Source organism: Nuphar pumila, chromosome 11, assembly GCF_984573655.1.
Source record: "Nuphar pumila chromosome 11, dmNupPumi1.hap1.1, whole genome shotgun sequence".
Lineage (NCBI taxonomy): Eukaryota > Viridiplantae > Streptophyta > Magnoliopsida > Nymphaeales > Nymphaeaceae > Nuphar > Nuphar pumila.
In genome coordinates this window covers 51,736,483-51,758,195 of record NC_143259.1, presented here as the reverse complement: position 1 = coordinate 51,758,195, position 21,713 = coordinate 51,736,483, and the positions used below count along the sequence as shown (strand labels likewise).

The 21,713-nt window shown below is 37.8% G+C and overlaps 1 protein-coding gene across 1 annotated transcript in view; it reads left to right on the top strand.

Moving 5' to 3' along the window:
- Positions 1-21,713, top strand: part of LOC149822376 (ABC transporter G family member 28-like) — a 94,215-nt gene that overhangs the window by 5,256 nt on the left and 67,246 nt on the right. The window contains exon 3 of the mRNA XM_089980277.1: positions 18,405-18,677. Coding sequence (XP_089836403.1) covers positions 18,405-18,677 — 273 coding nt within the window. The remainder of the gene's footprint in view (positions 1-18,404; positions 18,678-21,713) is intronic.

The following is a 21,713-nucleotide window of genomic DNA, read 5'->3' as shown; positions in this document are numbered from 1 at the left end:
AACCCCAGCCCAACCGACCCAGTTGGTTGGGGCTGCTAGCACATGGCTCAGCCGCAACACAGCAAAAGATATATATATATATATATATATATATATATATATATATATATTTTGATGACAACATACCACCAGAAGCACTAAAATAAATTTCAGGGCATTGACATGCTTAATGAAATAAAAACAAGTCTTAGTATGCATGCACATGAAATTTTTGCATAAAGTACACGTGCACGGATCAAGTATACTTAGATTCATGAAGTACACAACCCGATTATGAAATAAATCTCATTTGTTATCATAAACATACGTGCAACCACGTTTTTGCTTGGTTATACCCAGATTTCACATACCCTAACCATTCCTAACATTTGTTTTTCATAGAAATCGATAATATCTTGGTGCACATGCATAACAACAATATTTTTCATGGATAAAAATTTTGTTTTAACATAAAAATACCTCCACAAGTATGTTAATCCATAATAACCTTCAAGAAGATGAAAATACATGGATTTCATCCATGGATCTTAGAGTAAATGTTTAAATTTAATCATCCACATGGTTTTATACTAAAATACCGCATGGAAATCAAATCCATCTTCCTTTTCTCACTCAAATCAAAAAAGAAACCTGTACCATACATGTAGATTGAAAAGAAACGTGGATTTGATGGCTGGAGAAGATTGAATCTCCTTCTTCTTCCTCTCCTTTTCCCTATTTCTCTCTCTTTTTCTTTCTCTTCCTCTCTTTCTCCTTTTTCTTTTCTTCTCTCTCCCTTCTTTTTTTTTGTAGGCTATTTATTGCCAATAGGGGAGGGGGTGATCCCCCCCCTCCCCTCTCCAGCCCATCTAGAAGGGATGGAGAGAGAGAATTCTCATAAAAATAAAACTCTTTTATATGAGTTTTCCAAAAATTTTAAAACTCTTCAAGTTTGACTTTTCAAAATTTTGTTTAAAAAGGAACTCTATATCTCTCAACCTTCCTAGAGATGGTTAAAGGCTCTTTCAAGAGTCCTAAACAAACATAAAAATATAATTTCGAAATTATATTAAATTAATTAATTAATTAATTAATATTAAATTATAAATAATTTTTTGAAAGTTTCCAAAAATTACCAAATTAATGTGGGAGGCTTCTTAACACAAATAAACCCCAATTTAAAGGTTTTTAATGAATTTAAAGTTAGAAAGTCACTGGCATGAATTTGGATCTGGATCCAGATTCAAGATCCAAATCCATCTTCGAAATTCAAATGGGTTTTGAGCTGGATCAAATCTAGATTAATATGGGTCTTGGATAGAGTCCAAACCAGTGTTGTGAAAAGCGTTGAGGCGTAGCGAGGCGCTCCACCAAAATCTGAGGCGAGGTGTAAGCCTCGAGGCGTAAAGCGTAAGCCTCAATTTTTTTTTGAAAACTTAAAAAAAACTATAAAAAATATCTAAAATTATAAATAAATAAAAAATGCTTTATTGATGAAGCAACAACCAACAAGAAATAAAAATTCTCAAATAAATACTGAAAAATATGAGATTAACATGTGAAAGTAACATTAATGCAACAACTTGATCTAATTATCTAAGAAACCAAAATTCAATCACAGCATGAGATCTTCTTATTTATGTTGTTTTTCATACATTAGAAACCAAAATTCTCTTTAATTAAATTGTTCTCTTGCCGCATTTGCTGAAAAAAAAAAAACAAAACTAAAAAAATATCCAGAGAATAAACATATGTAGTAGAGAAAGCATGGGCCCCTTCTGTGTACAATCCAATTTCAGCAAGTAATGAAGTTAATTGACGCAAAACCGAAGCATAAGTGTTATCAAAATCCAGATAAAATCTCTCTCTGGGTCTCAGCTACTCGTCGTTCTTCTAGAGAGGAAGAATCGAAAAATCATTTCCTTCTCCCAAAAACCCTTCTTCAAATTTCAAGGTACGTCGGTTCGTCTAGATGATGAGTTGTGGATCCTGATTCAGAGTTTTTGCCCTTGCAGTAGGGGGTCCGGGGGCTCCCCCCGGTGCAGATCCCCGAGTGGGCCGTAGGGGGGCAGCGCCCCCCCGGAAGAATTTTTTTTTGGGCTTATGTTTGCGACCCAATTTTTTATGGATCAGACCCAATACAATGATCAGCCCATCTCCATCCTCTTGATTAATTGGGGGTGCCACCATGACCTACGGTGGATTCTAAATCTGAGGTCGCTCGCTCGGGTTTTCGTTGTCGACAACCATCGATCGATCCATTTGCATAATCTCAGCAGCATGAACAACCACCAACGACAAAAAATAGCGAAAACCTATCAAAATCGTATGCATCAATACAACATAATGTTGTAACATATGAAAGGGCAACACTTGAAAATGCTCTCTCAGAAACAAGACACCATAATACAATAATTTTTTGAGGAAAAAAATACAGTACAAAGCCATGGTAGCATCTGCTTATGCTTGTGTTATGCTAATTTGAAACACCACCTGCCCATGCAAAGAGGATAAATATACTATCAATACTGAGGAACCAAGCTATCCATCACACGGGTGATATTGTTCCTCTCATGCCTGTGCGGGTGACATGTGACACAATACACAGTTGAAGCTTTCATATGCATAATGTATGTGCATATAAGGCTTCATTAACATCAAAACCTATTATTTTTTTCCCTTGAGCCATGCATGGAAGGGAAATGAAGATCTGAACAAGTTCAGGAGATTTTTTTTTGAAGAATAAATTCCATTGCTTCAGCAGTATAAATCACAGAGAACGTATGAATGGGTGTGATGAGATATCAGGACACCTTTAAACAGAAAACAACAAATACAAAATTAAAAACAGTGAAACGAGCAACCATGTAGGGTCGTGATTTGTGAGGTCAGATCTGCCTAGTCGATCCACACAAAAATGGCCTTGTTACCTCCAATCCATTCAGTCGAGCATCAAGGCCATTCTCTGTTTGTAACTTCCCACCTTAATGGATCCTGTAATGCATCAGGCTTTGTGTATATTCCTCTAAAAATCTGCTGGTTGCGCTCGGTCCAGATTGCCTTCCAAGCAGATAACGCCCCACACTCGCCAGATAAATTTCCATCTCTTACCTTTCCAGTTCATGTGTGCTGAAACCAATACAACTCTTGGGAAGTTGATGTTACCCCAGTTGATTTGAAAGTCCCCTCAAACCTCATTGAGCACATTTCTTATAAAAACACGTTGACAAGGTGAGGCGCGTACGCCTCACCTTGAGGTGCGTACGCCTCACCTTGAGGCGCGCCTCGCCCTGAGGCGTACACCTCAATGCGTATGAGGCATGCGCCTTAGGGCTTTTACGCCTTATGCCTGCGCCTCAAGGCACAAAACCCCTCGCCTTGAGGCGAGGCACGCTTTTTATGCCTTGAGGCGCATTTTTAATAACACTGATCCAAATCCATATTAATTTGGATCAAATCCATCAGATCCGGTTCGATCCAAGTCCGGATCTCAATCAATAAAGTGCTAAATTTTTGAAAAAATATGATTTTCAGGCCAACCGTAGTTCGAATAGAGAACAATAAAATATTGTTGCGCTCAGAATTCTGAGACGCATCCAACGACATATTACACGAATATCAAATTTTGAATTTTGCCTGAAAATAACTCGAATTTCGCTTTAATTTAAAGGTTGAAAATAAAACTTTTTCTCATATTTTAAGTGGCTCGTTTAGACCTAGTTGATGAGACCTGGGCCAAGCCCAGACTCAAAAGCATCGATAAAAAATCGAGGCTCAAACGATTTTTCTCCCAGACTTAGCCAAATTTTCGAGAATCTCAAATTTAACTAAGTGTGAAAATATGTGACATTACACAAAGCCCAGGGATTCAGGATCTCACAGATTTAACATATACCAAACTATAAGAGATAATGCATTGAATCGACGAAAGAGTAATCAACTTTATTAATCAATAAAATAAATGCCATAATAACAAAAATAATTAAATAGTCTATCATAAGGAGCTACTCTGTCAAAAACCCAAAATATATCACGCTAAACTCGCAATCTCCATGTAGCAAGTCACCCATCATTGTGCTCCCAATCCTGAAAAACAGTTTTGAAAGACAGGGTAAGAACCAAAATCTTTTGTACGAATTCCTATAAAAATCCAAATAGAAAGGAAAGAGCATAAACCAAATTCATGCACAATTTTAGAGGAATATATCAACAATAATTTCATAATCAACTTATCGCTCAAGCATTTAAAACAAGTATCATGTAATAACCAATATCACGCGAAAAAGAATAAGTATGAATAAATGAATTAATGCAGAACAGTAAAGATGCATGATTCAATGCACATGCATGGATAACTTATTAAGTTATTATCAGAGTTGCTTTTGTATGCATGTAACTATTAAATGCACATAAATTTTAGTTTTCACTTTTCCTTAAACCCGTGAATACTTAAAATAGGTACAATATTTCTGAAGTCTAAGTTAGGTTTCCAGTTATAGCTTAACACACAAATTGTATTTTATTACTGGGTTCTACACTCGTTCCTCGACCGATATTAGGATTCCTCACCTTTCATCGAAACATTAGGAATTCTCACCTAATGCCAGGATATCAATGAAAATCCTCAACCATTGACGCCACTTTCTTGCTATACCAATAACTATAGCTGAGTCAACAACACCATCCCTAGGCAAAGTAGCTGAATCTCCCTAAACCCATGGCCGGGAGGTGAACCACCATATCGGGTTCAGGGGCATAATCGCACACAAAGTTTTAGTATGCTCATGGTTTCTCCAAAACCGTCATCCAAGATTCCCATACTGTGAAAGTGACATAAAGGAGAAAATTAATCACATTGTTTGGTATCTTTTACCCTTTTAAACAATTTCAAGTTATTTACAAAAGAACCATTTTGCAAATCCACATGCAAAACCCAACTCGGGCCTTGGCCCGCCATATTTTTAATAGTACGATTAATTTTGGAAAACCAATAATTTCAATAACAAAATTTGCAATGCATAAATTTAAATCAACATCATTGGAGCAACACCTGTTCCTGGCCCACGTAGCATGCAACGGTTCACATCTGGCCACAAAAGTATCTCAAAGTGATTTATGCATCAAATGCAAAATTTTAGTGAACATGCAAGACACTTGTTCAAAATATGTCCACAATGCACATTCAATCACACAACAAGAATGCACATAAAAATTAATTTGTGTACGCATGCGAACAGATGCTTGCAACCTATGTCACATGGGTGCGGGGATTCAACACTTCCAAAAAACCCGGGTGCGGGGGTGCGATAGGGGTAAAAATGTAATATATATATATATATATATATATATATATATATATATATATATATATATATATATATATATATATATATATCCGGGGGTTCCCCCCGACGCGGGGGGTTATAGGGGGGCAGCGGCCCCCCCTCCCCCAAGATTTTTTTTTAAATTCCGCAGCCCATTTCATAGGGCAATTTTTTTTTAAAAAAAATCCAAAAAAATGGACCGAAATGACCTTGGGTGCACCTGGTGCTGCACCCGCGTCGACGCCGGTACGGCACCCTACTAGCCGAATCCCTGTTATATAGCTTGCAACACACATTATCATGATCCAATTCATGCATAAACTCCCAGAGATGCACATGATCATATTTATGCAAACATCAAAATAAATTTTAGAACTTTCATGCATATCACATGCACATTTACAACATTATAATTACATGTATAACATGTACAATTAATATTCAACACATGTATATGGTGTGAAAGTGACTTCAAAGAGACACTAGAATAAAAAACCCAAAGTTCTTGATAAAAAGCATGTGCACAAGAACACAATAAGAGTACTTAGAACACTCGTGCACGAAGGCACAACCCACAATGGCTCACAAATGCACTAAGGCGAAAAAGAAGAATAAAAAATCTTATTAGAAATGCTTGGGCTTTGACTCAAAGCCTTAACAATACAAAGGGGAGAACCCCTTTAAATAAGGAAGTGGAGACCTTGGAGGGACTTTTCTTCTAGTCGTTGGAGCCCCTCCAACGGTCACAAATGTGATCGTTGGAGGGGCCCAACGACTAGAAGATGGCCCCCCAAGGTACACGAAAACCAAAGATTAAAAATAAAAAATAAGAAAATAAGAAAATGCAAAATATGAAAAAGAAAATAATTACAACATATTCAAGAAAATGAATATGCGCAAAATGACTATAATACTCCTATGACTATTACAAGAAGTAAATGTATATATGTTATATATATATACAAAGGTAGATACATGTACATATATATGAAATATATATGTGGATGTATCTTCCTATATATAAAATATATATAGAATTACAATTTGGTATTACAATTTAACATATGGCACCCTGCAGTCCATATGATTCAAATCTGAACATAGCTCCATTGTTCAGAAAAATATAACATGCCAACACTGCCAACCTGGTTCACGTGCAAGGCTGTGCACAATGAAATCTGATTCATGTGCAAACCGTGAATATATATATTGTATCATTCAACACCATGACATGCGATCAGCCGCATGTCACTGCTGTGCTAAAGTAAGCAACAACATGCTGCCAAGAGTGCACAGTAATGTGTTGTGAACACTATCTGACTGCACAAAAGGTGCAACACTATTGCCCCTAATAGCTCGCCAAATGCATGCAGTTGAAAACAGTCTGCATCTATCAGGGTTATAGGCAGTCCATTGTAACCGCTTAACACAAATTTTTACTGCAGTTTACATTAAGGAAAAATTCAGGTTTTATAATCAACAACATATGAACAATTAAAAAGAATAGTGTTGACAACCGTCAACATAACAACATAAAGCCTATTTTGATATGCATAACAGCAAAACAAATTTTTATATGCATAATAGCAAAACAACTTGATATGAAAGAGTGCAAATCCTTGGGAACCCCTAATGTCCTTTATCAGAAACTCAGTTCCCAAGATGAAGATCTATATGAGGATCCTACAAAATATCGCAGCATAGTAGGGATGTTGCAATATCTCACTTTCACTCGACCTAATATTGTTTATTCAGTAAATCAGGTATCTCAGTTCATGCATGAACTGCGTGTGGGGCATATGAAAGTAGTTAAACGAATACTTCGGTACTTGAAGGGAACTGTTGGGGATGGTCTTTTGTATAAAAAAAGGATAAATGGGCAGAATGCACATGAACTTATTGTTTACACTGATGCAGACTGGGCGGGAGATCTAGATGAACGCAGATCAGTATTAGGCTATTGTGTTTTTGTTGAGATGAATCTGGTATCCTGAAATAGTAAGAAACAAAAGGCAATTGCTAGATCTACAGAAGCCGAATATAGGTCAATGGCCGCCACCACTGTTTAAGCTACATGGATTAGGCACTTACTGACAGAGGTGGGAGAGTCGATCTCATGATCCCTTCTCTTATGTGATAATCAAAGTGCCATCAATATGTCCTTCAATTCCATTTATCACAGCCATGCCAAACACATCGAAATAGATCAACATTTTGTGATACAAAAGGTAGAAGAGAAGGAGATTGAGCTGGAATTTGTATGAACTACTCTTCAAGTGGTTGATATATTCACCAAGGGATTGACCAAAGAGAGGTTTTGGATGTTAAAAGACAAGTTGTTCATGGTTCAAAACCATGCCCAACTTGAGGGAGGGTGAAAAGCTATGTCACATGGGCGCGGGTGCGGGGGTGCGACACTTTCAAAAAACTTGGGTGCGGCAAAAAAATCTCTCTCTCTCTCTCTATATATATATATAAAGTCCAAAAGTTGGATATAAATGACCCTGGGTGCGTTCAACTATCTCATCTCTCCGAGGGCTTAAGCTGTCTCAACCCACGATTTTACAAAAAAAAAAAAAAATCGGACCCGGACCGGAACCGAGTCTATTAAAAAATCTTTTTAATGCCCGTGCAGCCGCGGGCCTTCGGTTTTCCCCCCCTCTCCTGATAAGGGAAACCCCTTTGGGGTTTTCCGATTGGCGTCCTCCCGTGCCCTTTAAATCACGCAAGGGTGAGGGGGAAGCCCTCACCCCTGCACTCCTCCTCTCCCTCTCGATTGTGCACTCTCTCCCACTCTCGGCGTGCGACCGAACCACGCCGCTGCCGACTCTTTCTCAGTTATGCATCTCCTTCTTCTCTTCTTCTTCGTCTCCATCTTCTGTTTGCCGAAGGGTCGGCAGGAGGCCAACAGCTCCATGCCGTGCCCTCCCCCTTTCTCTTTGCGTTCGTCGGAAGGCCGACGACCCTCTGCCGCGTCCTTCCCCTCTCTCTGCATTCGTCGGAAGAAAAGTCGAGACTCAAGAGCATTTTTTTTGTCCAAAAATTGGACACAAATGACCCTGGGTGCGTTGACCCCACCCAGGGTCTCGTTGACCGCGCCGGGTGCCGCACCCGCCCCCGCACCTGCGTTGCGTCGCATCGCATTGCATCGACGCGGGTGCGGCACCCAGTTTGCCGAATCCCTGTGACATAGGTGAAAAGACATGTATATGTGTATCAGGTCAGGGTCCAGACCAGAGTTGCCAGTCGAGGAAGCGGGAGCGGGAAGCGAGGCACTTCTAAAATTTTAGGAAGTGGGAAGCGCGAGACGACTTAGGAGCGAACCAGGAAGCGTCTCGGAAGCGACCTAGGAAGCATCTCGGAAGCGACCTAGGAAGCGCCTCGGAAGCGACCTAGGGAGCGAACCAGAAGCGACCTAAGAAGCGAAGAAGAAAGCGACATAGGATTCGAGTGAGAAGCGAAAGGGTAGCGAATAAGAATCGAAAGGGAAGCGAAAATGTAATTATATATTTTTATTTTATCAAAAACTAAGATTTATGTCATCATTGACAAAATAAAACATGTATATAGACAATAAATAATATAAGTTGTAATTATCTAACAAATGCATCATATTGCAACCGTCAAGCATTTAAAAAATTATACATCAAAAGAAGATCATAATTCACATTCTTGTTGTATATAAAAGTTTTTAAGTTGGACTACTCCAACTACATCATAAAAAAAAAATAATAATTCAAGAGTTCATTAATCTGTCATCTTTCTCTTCCCCTTCAAGTCAGCAATAGATCGCGAACTTTCTGCATCATCACGTGCATCTTGTCCTCCACGACCATGTCTTCTGCTCCTTTCTTCATTTCCTATAATGAATACGTTAAAAAATTAAAATGTTCAAAAACCATAATTTAAAATATAAAAAACACAATATCAACATACCTTGCCTAGGTCTCCGGCTAAAGAAACGATCAATCCGACCATGAGCAACTGATGGTCGCTCTTGTATATCTGCAGTTCTACTAGCTCTGATGGATTGATTTGTATCCTCTTCAACTTCATTTGTACGTATAATTATTGGAGGTAATGGAGCTCTCAGTTGTGCATCTTTATGTTTGGATTTGGAAATAGTGCTTGATTGTTGTGCACTATCATCCAAATCTCTCCATCGCATATCCTTTAATTTCAACGTATTTTCTTCTACAATAGGAAGTTCTGGATTGATATCCCATTTTCGACTAGGCCCTTCTTTATAGCGATTGTTGCACCTTTTATAACAAGAATATAAAATATGAATGCTAATGAACAATCAATGATAAAAAAAGAGAAAAAAAAATACCAAAACAAAAGTACAACACAGTTTAATTATACCTGTCAATCAATCGAAGATTGGAATGAATATACACTAAGGTATCAGCACGATCTTCATTGAGCCTATTTTTTTTAACATTGTGAATGTAACTATAGGTGCTCCACACTCTTTCTGCAGAAGATGTGCTAATAGGTTGAGATAAAACCTTAATGGCTAATGCTCTCAACTCCGGTGTATCACCACCATAAAAACGCCACAAATTAAGCACTGACATTGTAGGATTCAATGCATCTATTCGTGCTGCATTTCTGCTAAATCTTCCACTTCTTGATGCAAAAGCCACAAGTTGTGACCTATAAAGTGTAGATAACTCTTCATTTCCAGAAGATATGATTTCAAGCGCGAGCATTGCACCGTCTAAGATATCATTATCCTTTTCTGCAAAAAAAAATGTTTAGTAATTATAACAAGAAAATACAAATGAAATAATAAAATAATTAAATCATTTAACTTTAAACTTTATTAAATAGATAGAATTAAATTTTTACCAGGAGAAACTCGTTTGACCCCTCCTGCTGCTGGGATTTTCAGATACTCCGACTCGTAATATTTTGGAGTAAGCATGTGGGCTAGACTATGGAGAGGCACATTCATTCTATCCCATCTATTTGAGACAATCTTATGAATCTTTTCATATAAATCTGGTTGTCCTTTTAGTTTGTCTTTGATTTTCCCCAACATGTTGTCCATGCCTTCATACACTTCACCAATTATAGGGCCTTCCTGATCACAAAATTTAATCATCTTATAGATGGGTTTTGTAATCAATAATGCTAAACGTATAAAATCCCAATATTCTTCATCAAGAACAATTGTTTTTGTTGTAAAAACCCTTTTTTTCATAATTTCATCCGTGCATGATTGCTTCCAATCGCTCCATCTATCTGAAATTACTGTGAGCCTTAAGCTCTCCCTCACATCAAGCAAGCGTTTCAAAGTAGTATAATGTGAAGCAAACCTTGTTTTTGCAATATTTATTAATTCTAATTTTTCATTGCTTCTAAAGATTGCTAGTGCTTTTGAATGATTTGTGATATACTTCACAATTTCTTTACTCTGCAAATATGTTTCTCCCAACCAATGAAACTCATGTGCCAAATCCTTGAAGATCAAATTAAGTGTGTGCACAACACAAGGTGACCAAAAAATATACTTGTACGTTTGTTTTAATTCTTCACCTGCTAACTTGCAATTTGCTGCATTGTCTGTAATCACTTGCACTACATTAGAAGGCCCCACAAGTTTAAATCCCGTCTTCAAAAACTCGACAATGTTTGCAGCTGACTGTTGCACATTAGAAAAATCGCTTGTATATAAGAACATATAGCCAAAACAGTTTGAGGCAAGTATATTTATCAAGTGTTTGTTCTTGATATTTGTCCAATCGTCTAAGACAATGAAAACTCCAAACTCCTCAAACTTTTCTCGAAATTCATTTAACTCCCTGTGAACACACTCTTTCTCACTGTCAAGCAACGTTGTTCGCGCTTTTTTATATGAGGGGGGTTTATATCCGAGCACTTTACTAACTGCAGATATCATCTCTTCCCAATATGAAGCACATTGAAAGGTATGCCATTTGCACACAAAAATCTGATAATTTTGTGATTTACATAATCTCTTTCTACCTTTTTAAAGGTATCACGAATATCAACTGTTTTTCGGCTTCCACTAGATGATGTAGTCATACTAATAGGCTTCTTCGGAGTATCAATTCTTGATCTCCTCAACTCAAATGCACTTGATGAAATCTCCACTCGACGAACTTGCCTCTTAATTTTTTTTGCCAATTCTGCATTTTTTGCAACTACAGGGCAAAAGGCAATCCCAACACTTTGTCCCTTTGGAGATCCCATGAGATGTGCAAAAACTCGAGTATATGATCCATGATAAATATTTTTGCAGTGCTTGCACATAAAAACTTGGGTTCCACCTTGCTTTCCTTGCTCACTCTTCTTTTGTTTCAATACATGGCGCCATAGCATTGTTGTTTTATGCATGCTAGGTGGTTCATCATCTTGGTCATCTTCAAAATAGTAGCCATTCAAGTCATATTCTTCTTCATCTTCCTCATCAAAACAATTTTCGTTTCGGTCCTCAAACTGATATGGACAAGCAGAAGACCTCTTCTTGCCCTTCCCAACACCACTAGATGATTCATGCTCCAAATTGTACAAAGAATCATCATCGTCATCAGAATTATCGTGATCATAGCTTGAGATGGTCATTAATGAAGCAAAGAACATGCAAATATATCTGCATCATAAAAGTATCAGAATCAACCTAAAACACTTTAAAAAAGCTATTATTAACAGTAAATGGTGGAGAGTGAAGAACACAAATCATTACTCATAATTTACCAATTACTAAAACAAATAAATAAACATCATTTAAGGAGGTGAAAGATCTATGATTCTATAATATACTATGATAAAGCAAACAAAATTTAAAAAAAAAAAAGTTCTTTCAAAAGTTTGCATTTATGAAAAAATGCCAAAATAAGATAACATAACAACGAAGAAAAACAAAATTCATATTGGCCGACTGTTACTAGCAATAATGATATTTATTTAAAATTTTAAACAACTAGCTGCATCATACTAGTTGCCCCACTCTTCTGATAGAGTAAATGAGCCGAGCCTGGGTGTGCCCACGCTCGGTATATCAAAGAATTCATACTTAATAGGGATGATAAGCTCAATCATGCTTGGTATACATTTTGTATAATATGTTTTTATAATATGAATTCAAGAATTTTCCTATAATATATTTTTTATATATTATAGGATACTTATAAGTATCTCTTTTGTTTTGTTTCTTTTATCATGCTTGGTTCACTTGATCAACATGTAAGTTCAGAATTCACATAAAGCAAAATCACTTCAAGAGATCAAGGAGAGAATAGATTCTAGAAGTCTGCAAGATCAAACACCATAATGAAACCATAAGACAACTTGTGGAGGCAGAACATGTTTTTCATTGACTTTGAAATTGAAAACAATAAATCAATAATCCATATATATCCAATAGTAAAAGAATAATAAAAGTGATCCAGTCAATCTGATCAGGAATCAGGATTCAAGCAATCGTCAAAATGACTTAAAAGTTAAAACCTACAAGAATGATAAAAAAATACTGCATTAACCCTTATTTCTAAAAAAGACAACCAAATAAACTCAGTTAAACCACAAAATGTGAAATGTTTCTCAACCAATATACTGTTCATTCATGGGACTCAAATAAGAATATAAATGATCATCATATTGATAACACAAAAGAAAAAGACCATCATGTTATTGCAACGGGAAAATGAAACAAATAGTCTCTAACAATCCCCTGTTCCCTAAATGTACTTTCTAGAGAGAATGAAGGAATCAAACCTCTACTCACGAGCTGAACCTCACACCACACAAGTCAGACACCAGCCCTATATCACTCGAAAACTCTTCATCAAAGCAAAATATGGGCCTCTCAGTCCAGTTAAAAAAAATAATTTAAAAGCTCATTCCTAACCCAACTCCGATTCCATATGAAATAGATTTTTATCCATTTTTGTAGCCCAACCCTGACTGCAGCAAATAGTTTGATTTGTCCATATGAAATAAATTTTTATTAATAATTGTAGCCATTTTTATTTTATCTCAAAAAAAAAAACGACGTTGGGTACTGGGCTGGGCTACAAAAATGGATAAAAATCTATTTCATATGGAATCAGGGCTGGGCTAGGACTGGGCTTTTAAAAAATAAAAAATAAATAACTGTTTCGGGAGGCTACCGTAACAAAATTTTTTTTTTTAAAAGCACAGTCCTAGCGCCGCGGCTAGCCCATCCCTGATTCCATATGAAATAGATTTTTATCCATTTTTGTAGCCCAACCCAGTCCTACCCAGCCCTGACTGCAGCAAATAGTTCGATTTGTCCATATGAAATAGATTTTTATTAATAATTGTAGCCATTTTTTATTTTATGTCAAAAAAAAAAAATCGGGGACGCTGCCCCTGAACCAGTGTTGTGCAGTACCTGAGGCGTATGCTTCAGAGGCGAAGCGCAGGCTCAACGCCTCGCTTCGCCTCATCGCATTTGTTGTGAGAGGCGTACGCCTCAGTCAGTACCTGAGGCATACGTCTCAGTTCCTCTCACAACAAATTTTGGATGACCTCGAGCGAATCGAGAGGTCGCCGGACGTCAGTGGAAGAGAGATGAACATACCTGAATAGAGACATTGCCAACGTCGATCGAGGTCTTCGGATGTCAACAAAGGAGGAAGTCGCCGATCGTCAGAGGTCGTCGATCGTTGGAGGTAGCAGATCAGCGGAGGTAACAAATCGTCAGAGGTCGCCGATCGTCGGAGGTCGCCGGTCGTCGGAGGTCGCCGGTGGCCGAAAATGAGAGAGAGAGAGAGAGAGAGAGAGAGAGAGAGAGAGAGAGAGAGAGAGGAGTCGGGTGAAAAAGCAAAACTTCGTTCTTAAGTTTTCACGATTTTTTTAAAATGTCTGTTTTGCCCTTATTCAAATTTTTTTTTAGTTTCTTGTTTTTCATGTGTCATTTTCGTTTTGAAAAAGGGTAAAATTGGTATTTCGCAAATGCGTCCCCCTTTAAAGGGGGACACGATTCCCTTTAAAGGGGGACGCGTTTTCCTTTAAAGGGAAACGCGTCCCTTTAAAAGAAGGATGCGTCTTCTTTTTTACGTGCGCTTCCCTGTGCGTTTCGGAAGCGCCGCGTTTCGCGCTTCCGAAACGCGTCTCGGGGAAGCGCTCTTCCCCTTATACATATGTGTTTCCGGTAACTCTGGTCCAGACCCGTGTCCATGTATTATACAAGCTGATGCATTTCATTAATGGCATATCTGTAATTATTCTATGTTGTAAAATGGTATTTTAGTACCCTAAACTTTGTATTAGAGAAAACATATAATGAGAATAGTGACAACCAATTCCTGTATTGGGAATCAAGGGTTTCTCATAAGCTCCTTCTCTCTCTCTCTCTCTCTCTCTGTTCCTTCATTCTTCTCGCATGGTGAAACTTTGGATTTCATAAAATCTAACAAAATCAACATTGAAAGTTCCTTGCCGAGGTCCTCTAGCACCATTCACGTTGCTGCCCGGTGGTGCAAATTGATAAAAACGAGCAGGGTATGTAGCAGTTGGAGTTAGATACGATGAAATGTACCTCCAGTAACAATTAGAGCATGAGTGGCTTTGCTTCTCACATATCTGACATGTCACGTTTGGCGATTTCCATTGTTGCTTGACATGTTAGGATTAGGAAGTATACCAACAGCTCTATAATCATAGGTGTTTTTGCCTTTACCACGTCCACGGGAGGAGTTGCACGCTACTATCACTTCATGTTAGGGTGAAGGATCCTCCTTTTTTGTTAGATATACCAAAATTAGACTCGAATTCTAATAGCATGGAGCTGAGCTGATCAAAATTTTCTCTTTTTTCACGTCCCATGTTCATTGCCTTGAACATGTACTCATCTCCTAATCCCCGAAGTGTCTGACTGCACACGTCCTTGTCTGCCACAAGACTTCCAATGGTTGCTAGCTTGTCAACAACGTATTTTACCTTATCAAGGAAGTCAACAACACTAGTATTTCCTCTCTTCAGGGAACCAAACTCAGATTTGAGGTGGTACATCTTGGGAGTAGATATCTGCTCATATCACCTATGTAAAACTTCCCATAACTCACGAGCAGTTACCCCAGTTGGGGTATGAAGAAGAACCTGTCTCGGAAGAATGACCATTATGAAATCTGCCACGGTCTGATCATTCTTGAACCAGGTAACATAATCTGGGGTTTTGACATAAATCATGGATTTATAGATAACTTCTTCGGTTGTCTCCTCCTTTTCTTTTATTTATTCCCAAGTCACTGGCTCAAATTCCAGTGGTGCAGATTTGGATCCATCGAGATATCCCATTAGATCATGACTGTAGATGAAGGGAATTATCTGCTTTTTCCAGGTTATAAAGTTTGTTTCATCCAACTTTTCAGTAACAAGTTGGCAAAGAAAAAAAGAGGTAAGTGTGTTTGAGGAAGCCGTGGATAAGAAAGAAGAAGAACAAATATAAACCCAATGAATTTAAAACAATCACCAGAACATTATATAGATGCTAATCTGCAGAATGAACAAATCTGCATGTAGGCCTGCTGATGTCAGCATTTTTTGTTGTTGGGATTGGCAGTACCTTTTGAGAGAGAAAATGTAAATGTTTCTCAGTGATGTTTTAATGAACTAGATGAAAAAAAAAGTTCAAAGACTCAAAGAGAAAGATAAAGATTTGATTTTAAAAGGTTCAGAATCTCTGATTTAGATATGATAGAAAGGAATTTACACAAATCTTGGGTCAAGAAGAATGAAAAAAGAAGAAAAAGATTCAGATCTCACCCAAGATGGGTTGCACGCTGATCTGAATAGAATAGAAAGAAAAGAATGTTCAGATTTGACCCAAGATGGGTTTCACTTCACGCAAACCTGAATAAACAAAAGGAGAGAAGTTTCAGATCTGACCCAAGATGGGTTTCACGCATATCTGAATGAAATAGGAGAGAGAAATAAAGAAACCCAGGGAAAACTTCAAGGGAGACGAAGGGAGAAAAGAAGGAAACAGTGAGAAGAGTGAAGATCTAATGAGACTTACTCGAAACCCGCTCTGATACCATGTTAATCTGCACCCCTCGTAATGTGTGCCCTGCAACTCGAGAAAGAAAAGAGGGAAAGAAAAGAATATGGGAGAACTGATGAGGGAAATACCCAATCTAGGGACGTCCTTACTTTTAATATAAAAGGTGAATGGCAGAAATTACAACACTTCCCTTAGACAATAATAAAATGCAACACTGAACATGAAAATACAAAAAGACCCTTATATTACATTACGACTTTTAACAGTTACTGTGTCTTTATTGAGAGAAATTTGGTCTCATGGAGTAGCAAGAAGCAAAAGGCAATGGCTAGATCCAACATTGAGGTTGAGTATCGATCCATGGTTGTCATGACAACCGAAATTACATGGATTAGATATCTTCTGAATTATCTGGGTGAGGTGATTCTACAGTCTATTCTTCTTTGTGATAAAGTGCAATCAAGATATCCTTGAACCCAATTCATCATGAGAAAACCAAGCATATTGAGATAGACCAACACTTTATTTAGAAGAAAAATTGAAGATTGGGAGTTGGATGCCAAGTTTGTTAGAACAGAACATCAGCTTGCTGATCTCTTCACAAAAGAATTGACTAAACAAAGATTTTGGCTTTTGAAGGGCAAGTTGTCCATTGTAAATAACCATACACAACTTGACGGAGGCTATTGGGATGTGACGTGATTTGAATCTGGGTCTCTATATCCGATCCATGTTTATGTTTGTATCTTATTTGTTTTACATTATATACCCCTATGTGTAAAAGTCCTCTTTGTATATTAACAAGGGTATTATTGTCATGTAAGATATTTTTCAGTTTCTAATATATAATGAAGATAAATAGGGCACAACCCCTCATTGGGGAATCATGCCAGGTTACAGCCCCATATTGCTTGTGGTGTCATCTTCTATTCTTGCAATATACTTTTGGTTTTACTGCAGATTTCTGACACCCATGTCTAGTTCCACTAGCTAAAGAAACACTGTTAATTTTATACAGTTTTATAGGACGACTATTAGGCCCGCTTTACTATATGGTACGGAATGTTGGGCTGCCAAGAGACATCATATTCAAAAAATGAGTGCAGCTGAGATGCGTATGCTGAGATGGATGTGTGAAAATACAATAAAAGATAAGATTCGGAACGAGGAGATACGTAAGAAGGTAGGCGTTGCACCCGTTGAAAATAAGATGAGAGAGAATCGTTTACGGTGGTTTGGACATATTCGACGAAGGCCTAATGATGCTCCAGTTAGAAGGATGGAGAAATGGGAAAATATATTAGTTAAAAGAGGTCGGGGTAGGCCTAGGAAGAAATGGATGGAGGTGATAGGAAAGGATATGAATGCTTTGAACCTCACCGAGGACATGGCATTGGATAGAAATGAATGGAGGAGAAGGATTCATGTGGAAGACCCAGAATGATTTTCTTTGTTGGTTCATATCGCCGACCCCAATTGTTTTGGGATGAAGGCGTAGTTGTTGTTGTTGTTGTTGTTGCAGCTACTAGATTCTGATAAAATAAACCCAAGATTTTCATGTTACAAGCATGTAGCCTGACAACAGATTTTGTGAACAATGTTACTGGGAGTTAATATCCTACATTTTAGGGGTAAAAGGATTCGCTGTGCTGTTCCATGAGAATGAGCTTAATAGAAGTGGAATTGACCCCTCTAGAAATAAAATGATTGTCTATGAAGTCAGTGAATACTCTCTCCACCTCGTTTCTGACAATATTCCAGAGCTTGCAAAAACATTCGTGGAATCCTGTTTTTATCAACTTCACAAATTCCATCTGGTGCTTTGAAGATTTTTAGTTTTGGCCACAACTTTCTTTTTTCTTCCAGTTATAAAGGTCTTGGTATTAGCAGTCTCCATGGGTGCCTTCTTTATGATGAATATTTGCATTAAATAACTCGAGTTACAAATGCATATAGGAAGATAAGCTAGCTTTCGTGGGCATACATTTGCATATGAAGACCTTTATGTTAATTGAGTGTGCTATTAAACAAAAATTTTCTTCGTTCTGATTTTCTTTTTCTTCAATCAGGTTGTTTACTGTTGTAGTTCCATTATTTGACAGGTGATCTCATGCGGCGTCTCTGCACTGCAGCAGAAATGAAGTTTTATTTTAATAGCTTCTATGAAAATAGCGGACAGAATAGTTTCCTTAAGCCGAACAAGAACTGCAACTTGTCTTATTGGGTTGCCGGATGTGAACCAGGATGGGCTTGCAGTGTGGCTGAAAACCAGAAAGTTGACCTTCGTGATTCCAAGGAGATACCTTCTAGAACTCTTAGTTCTCAGCCGTGTTGTGCAGGATTCTTTTGCCCTCATGGTCTCACTTGTATGATACGTGAGTGTCTTACCTAATTTACTGTTCTTGGACTTTGTTGGCAAATGTCTTATTGTCATCTCAGCATCTGATCAGCTATAATAAATGCTATCCAATGTATGAGAAAGTGGTTAAACTTTGTATCAAGTACCAGCCACCTCAATGGATATATGTAGTAGAATCAATAAAACCTGTGGCATTAGTTTCCTGGAGATAGAGGCTAATTGTCCGTCTATATTATGGTGACAATTCTTGTTTGCAAATATTCATATATTTGCACTTGTTTGCATTGAAAATTTTCATGTTGTATTTTAGGGCTCTTCTGTTCTAGTTATAAACAACCCAAATTATGTTAGTAACATATAGTAGAGAGAGTTTGAAAATTCTCTTCTTCTACATAATGTATCACTTTGAATTATTTGTTGATTATGATATTTGATTTTGGTAATTACAGTGCAATAAAAGAATTGCATGAAAATTCATCTTTAACTGAAAATTTAATGGTACACTCTGCCAATCTATATGTCTCAAATGAGTGTGGATATTTTATAGTTGTTGTTTCATTGTGCCACACAATGTTTGATTGATTACCATGAACATGTGCTTCTTGCTAAGGTACAGATGTCATTTTTAATAATGTTTCACTTGAAAATGTCAACTCTACTGTCCTTGATCTGTAGATTCTGTACTCATGGAATATTGATGTCATGTCATTTACAAATTTGGTTACATACTACATTTCCTTTTTTCCCCTGGAAACATCTGTAATGATACATGGGTCTACAAGATAGTAGATCATGTGGGCCTGCAGAGCACGCCTTTCAAAGAGCTGTTGTTTTCCATTTCTTTCTTGTAAAAGTTCCTCTCAGATGTTTTTTTTCTGAATATTTGGTATCCTGGACTTTTTACATTTGCTTTATGGTTACCTTGATTATGAAAGTATGTGTAATTCACTTTTCAATAATTTAAAGCATCTGGCACATTTATCAAGGCATATGTTACATGTGATTCACATTATGCTGAAGCATGGTCTTCTGGCAAAGTGTTGTTAGATGCATTTAATTTTTTTTTAATTACTAGGTTGTGACAGAAAGAAGATTGAGAAAGAGAAGTGAACTGGAGACAAGGGATAAGAGAAGATGAATGAGGAGGGAGACACTCTAAAAAGTCCACAACTATGTTGTTGCACACAGTTTTCTCTATGTATAATGATTAAGAATCAAAAGACAGATACCTGTGAATTAACATGTGACAGAAATATAACATGAAAAATGGCTTAGACATTGTTTACACCAGCAGTCCATAGACTCAAGGAGAAAACATCCAGCATTCTGCTTGCTATTGATCCAAACAAATCTTGTCTTTTCGTGCTTCTAGATAAGATGGTCCTTGATTGATATTTGTGATACCATGCATGGAATGGTAAATGAATCATCTTCAAGCCTTTTTATATAAGTGGCAATCTTGACTCAATGGCTTATTTATCTCTAGATATATGGATATGATGCTAGATATAGTGCCATCATTTCCAGATCATATCATGGAAAGTGCAACCTCTAAACCAAATGCTTAGAAGCACTTTTCAACTGCAAACCCTTACAGATGACATGCAATTTCTCCATACTTGGCTTTAATGCTTGATTGAATGATAGGGGAGTCTTTATAATATCCTCCTAAATGTGTCTTGTTGGATATTTCAGAGTTAGTGGGGGAAAGTTCTATCCTTCTAGGAATTCTTCAAAACCTCTTTGGTGGAACACAAATTAGATCCATATCCACTTAGAAAAGGTCCCGCAATCCGAGGTCGGCCCATTCTAAATCAAAGGATCCAGGTGAATTGTTCCATTGCCTCTTATGGGTACCTTGATGAATAAATCTGCCAAACTGTGGTTCCTCAAAAGGTGTGTACTGATGAGTCAGTCTCTTGCTGAATCTGATGCACTCTCTCTGTTGCCACTTAGTAGCTTCCACTGGTCTCTGGAGTTCTTCTGGATTCAAACCCTTATGAGCATATGCTCCCAGCACCATCCCTAAGCTTCCAGGTAAGCGACATAAGGGTCACTAGGCTGCTTGTTTAGCAAGGGGTCATTCAGATAAGGAGGGGGAAGATGAATTTCCTTATTTTTCTCCCTCATGCGGTCCAATTCTCTTTGGATATGTTCCTGAGTTTTTGCTTTTGTGAAAAACTATCCCTGTTGCTCCTTGATCCATTCCTCATATTCTGCTTGGATCTTGGTGGTTGTATGACTGTACAAATCTTGCTGAAAAAGTTCTTGTGACCAACCTCTCATAACGGAGCCTATCTAGAGCTCGGTCTAAGAACTGACTCCAGTTCTGGTGACCAACCTCTCATAATGGAGCCTATCTAGAGCTCGGTCTAAGAACTGACTCCAGCTTTCCTTCATTCTGCCCTGAACCCAACGTGCTTTTTTCTATTACAAAGTAGAATATATATATATATATATATATATATATATGTGAATCTATATATACATATAATATTAACATAAAAATATGTATATATATGAATATGTATACATGTTACATATATACATTGACATATTCTAACACCCCTTCTCAAACTCACGGTGTGGCAACCAAGAGTTTGTCAAGGAGGAAGCGAAATCTTGGAGACAGAAGCGCTATGGTTAAGAAGTCTGTCAGTTGATACTCCGATGGTATATATGGCAATGTAGTGGTCTTCCTCAGTTTTTTTTTTCTAACTAGTGACAATCCATTCCAATCTATGTCACATGGGTGCGGGGGTGCGACACTTTCAAAAACCTTGGGTGCGGGGGTGTGGCAATATATATATAAAAGGGGGTCTGGGGGTTCCCCCCAGTGCGGGTCCCGCTGCACGGTCAGTGGGCGAGGGTCCGGGGGGGCCGCCCCTGGCGGGGGCTTATAGGGGGGCAGCGCATCCCCCCCCCCAAGAATTATTTTTTTAAATTCCGCAGCCCATTTCATAGGGAAATTTAAAAAAAAAATCCAAAAATAGACCAAAATGACCTTGGGTGCATTGACCGCACCCAGGGTCGGGTTGACCGGACAGGGTGC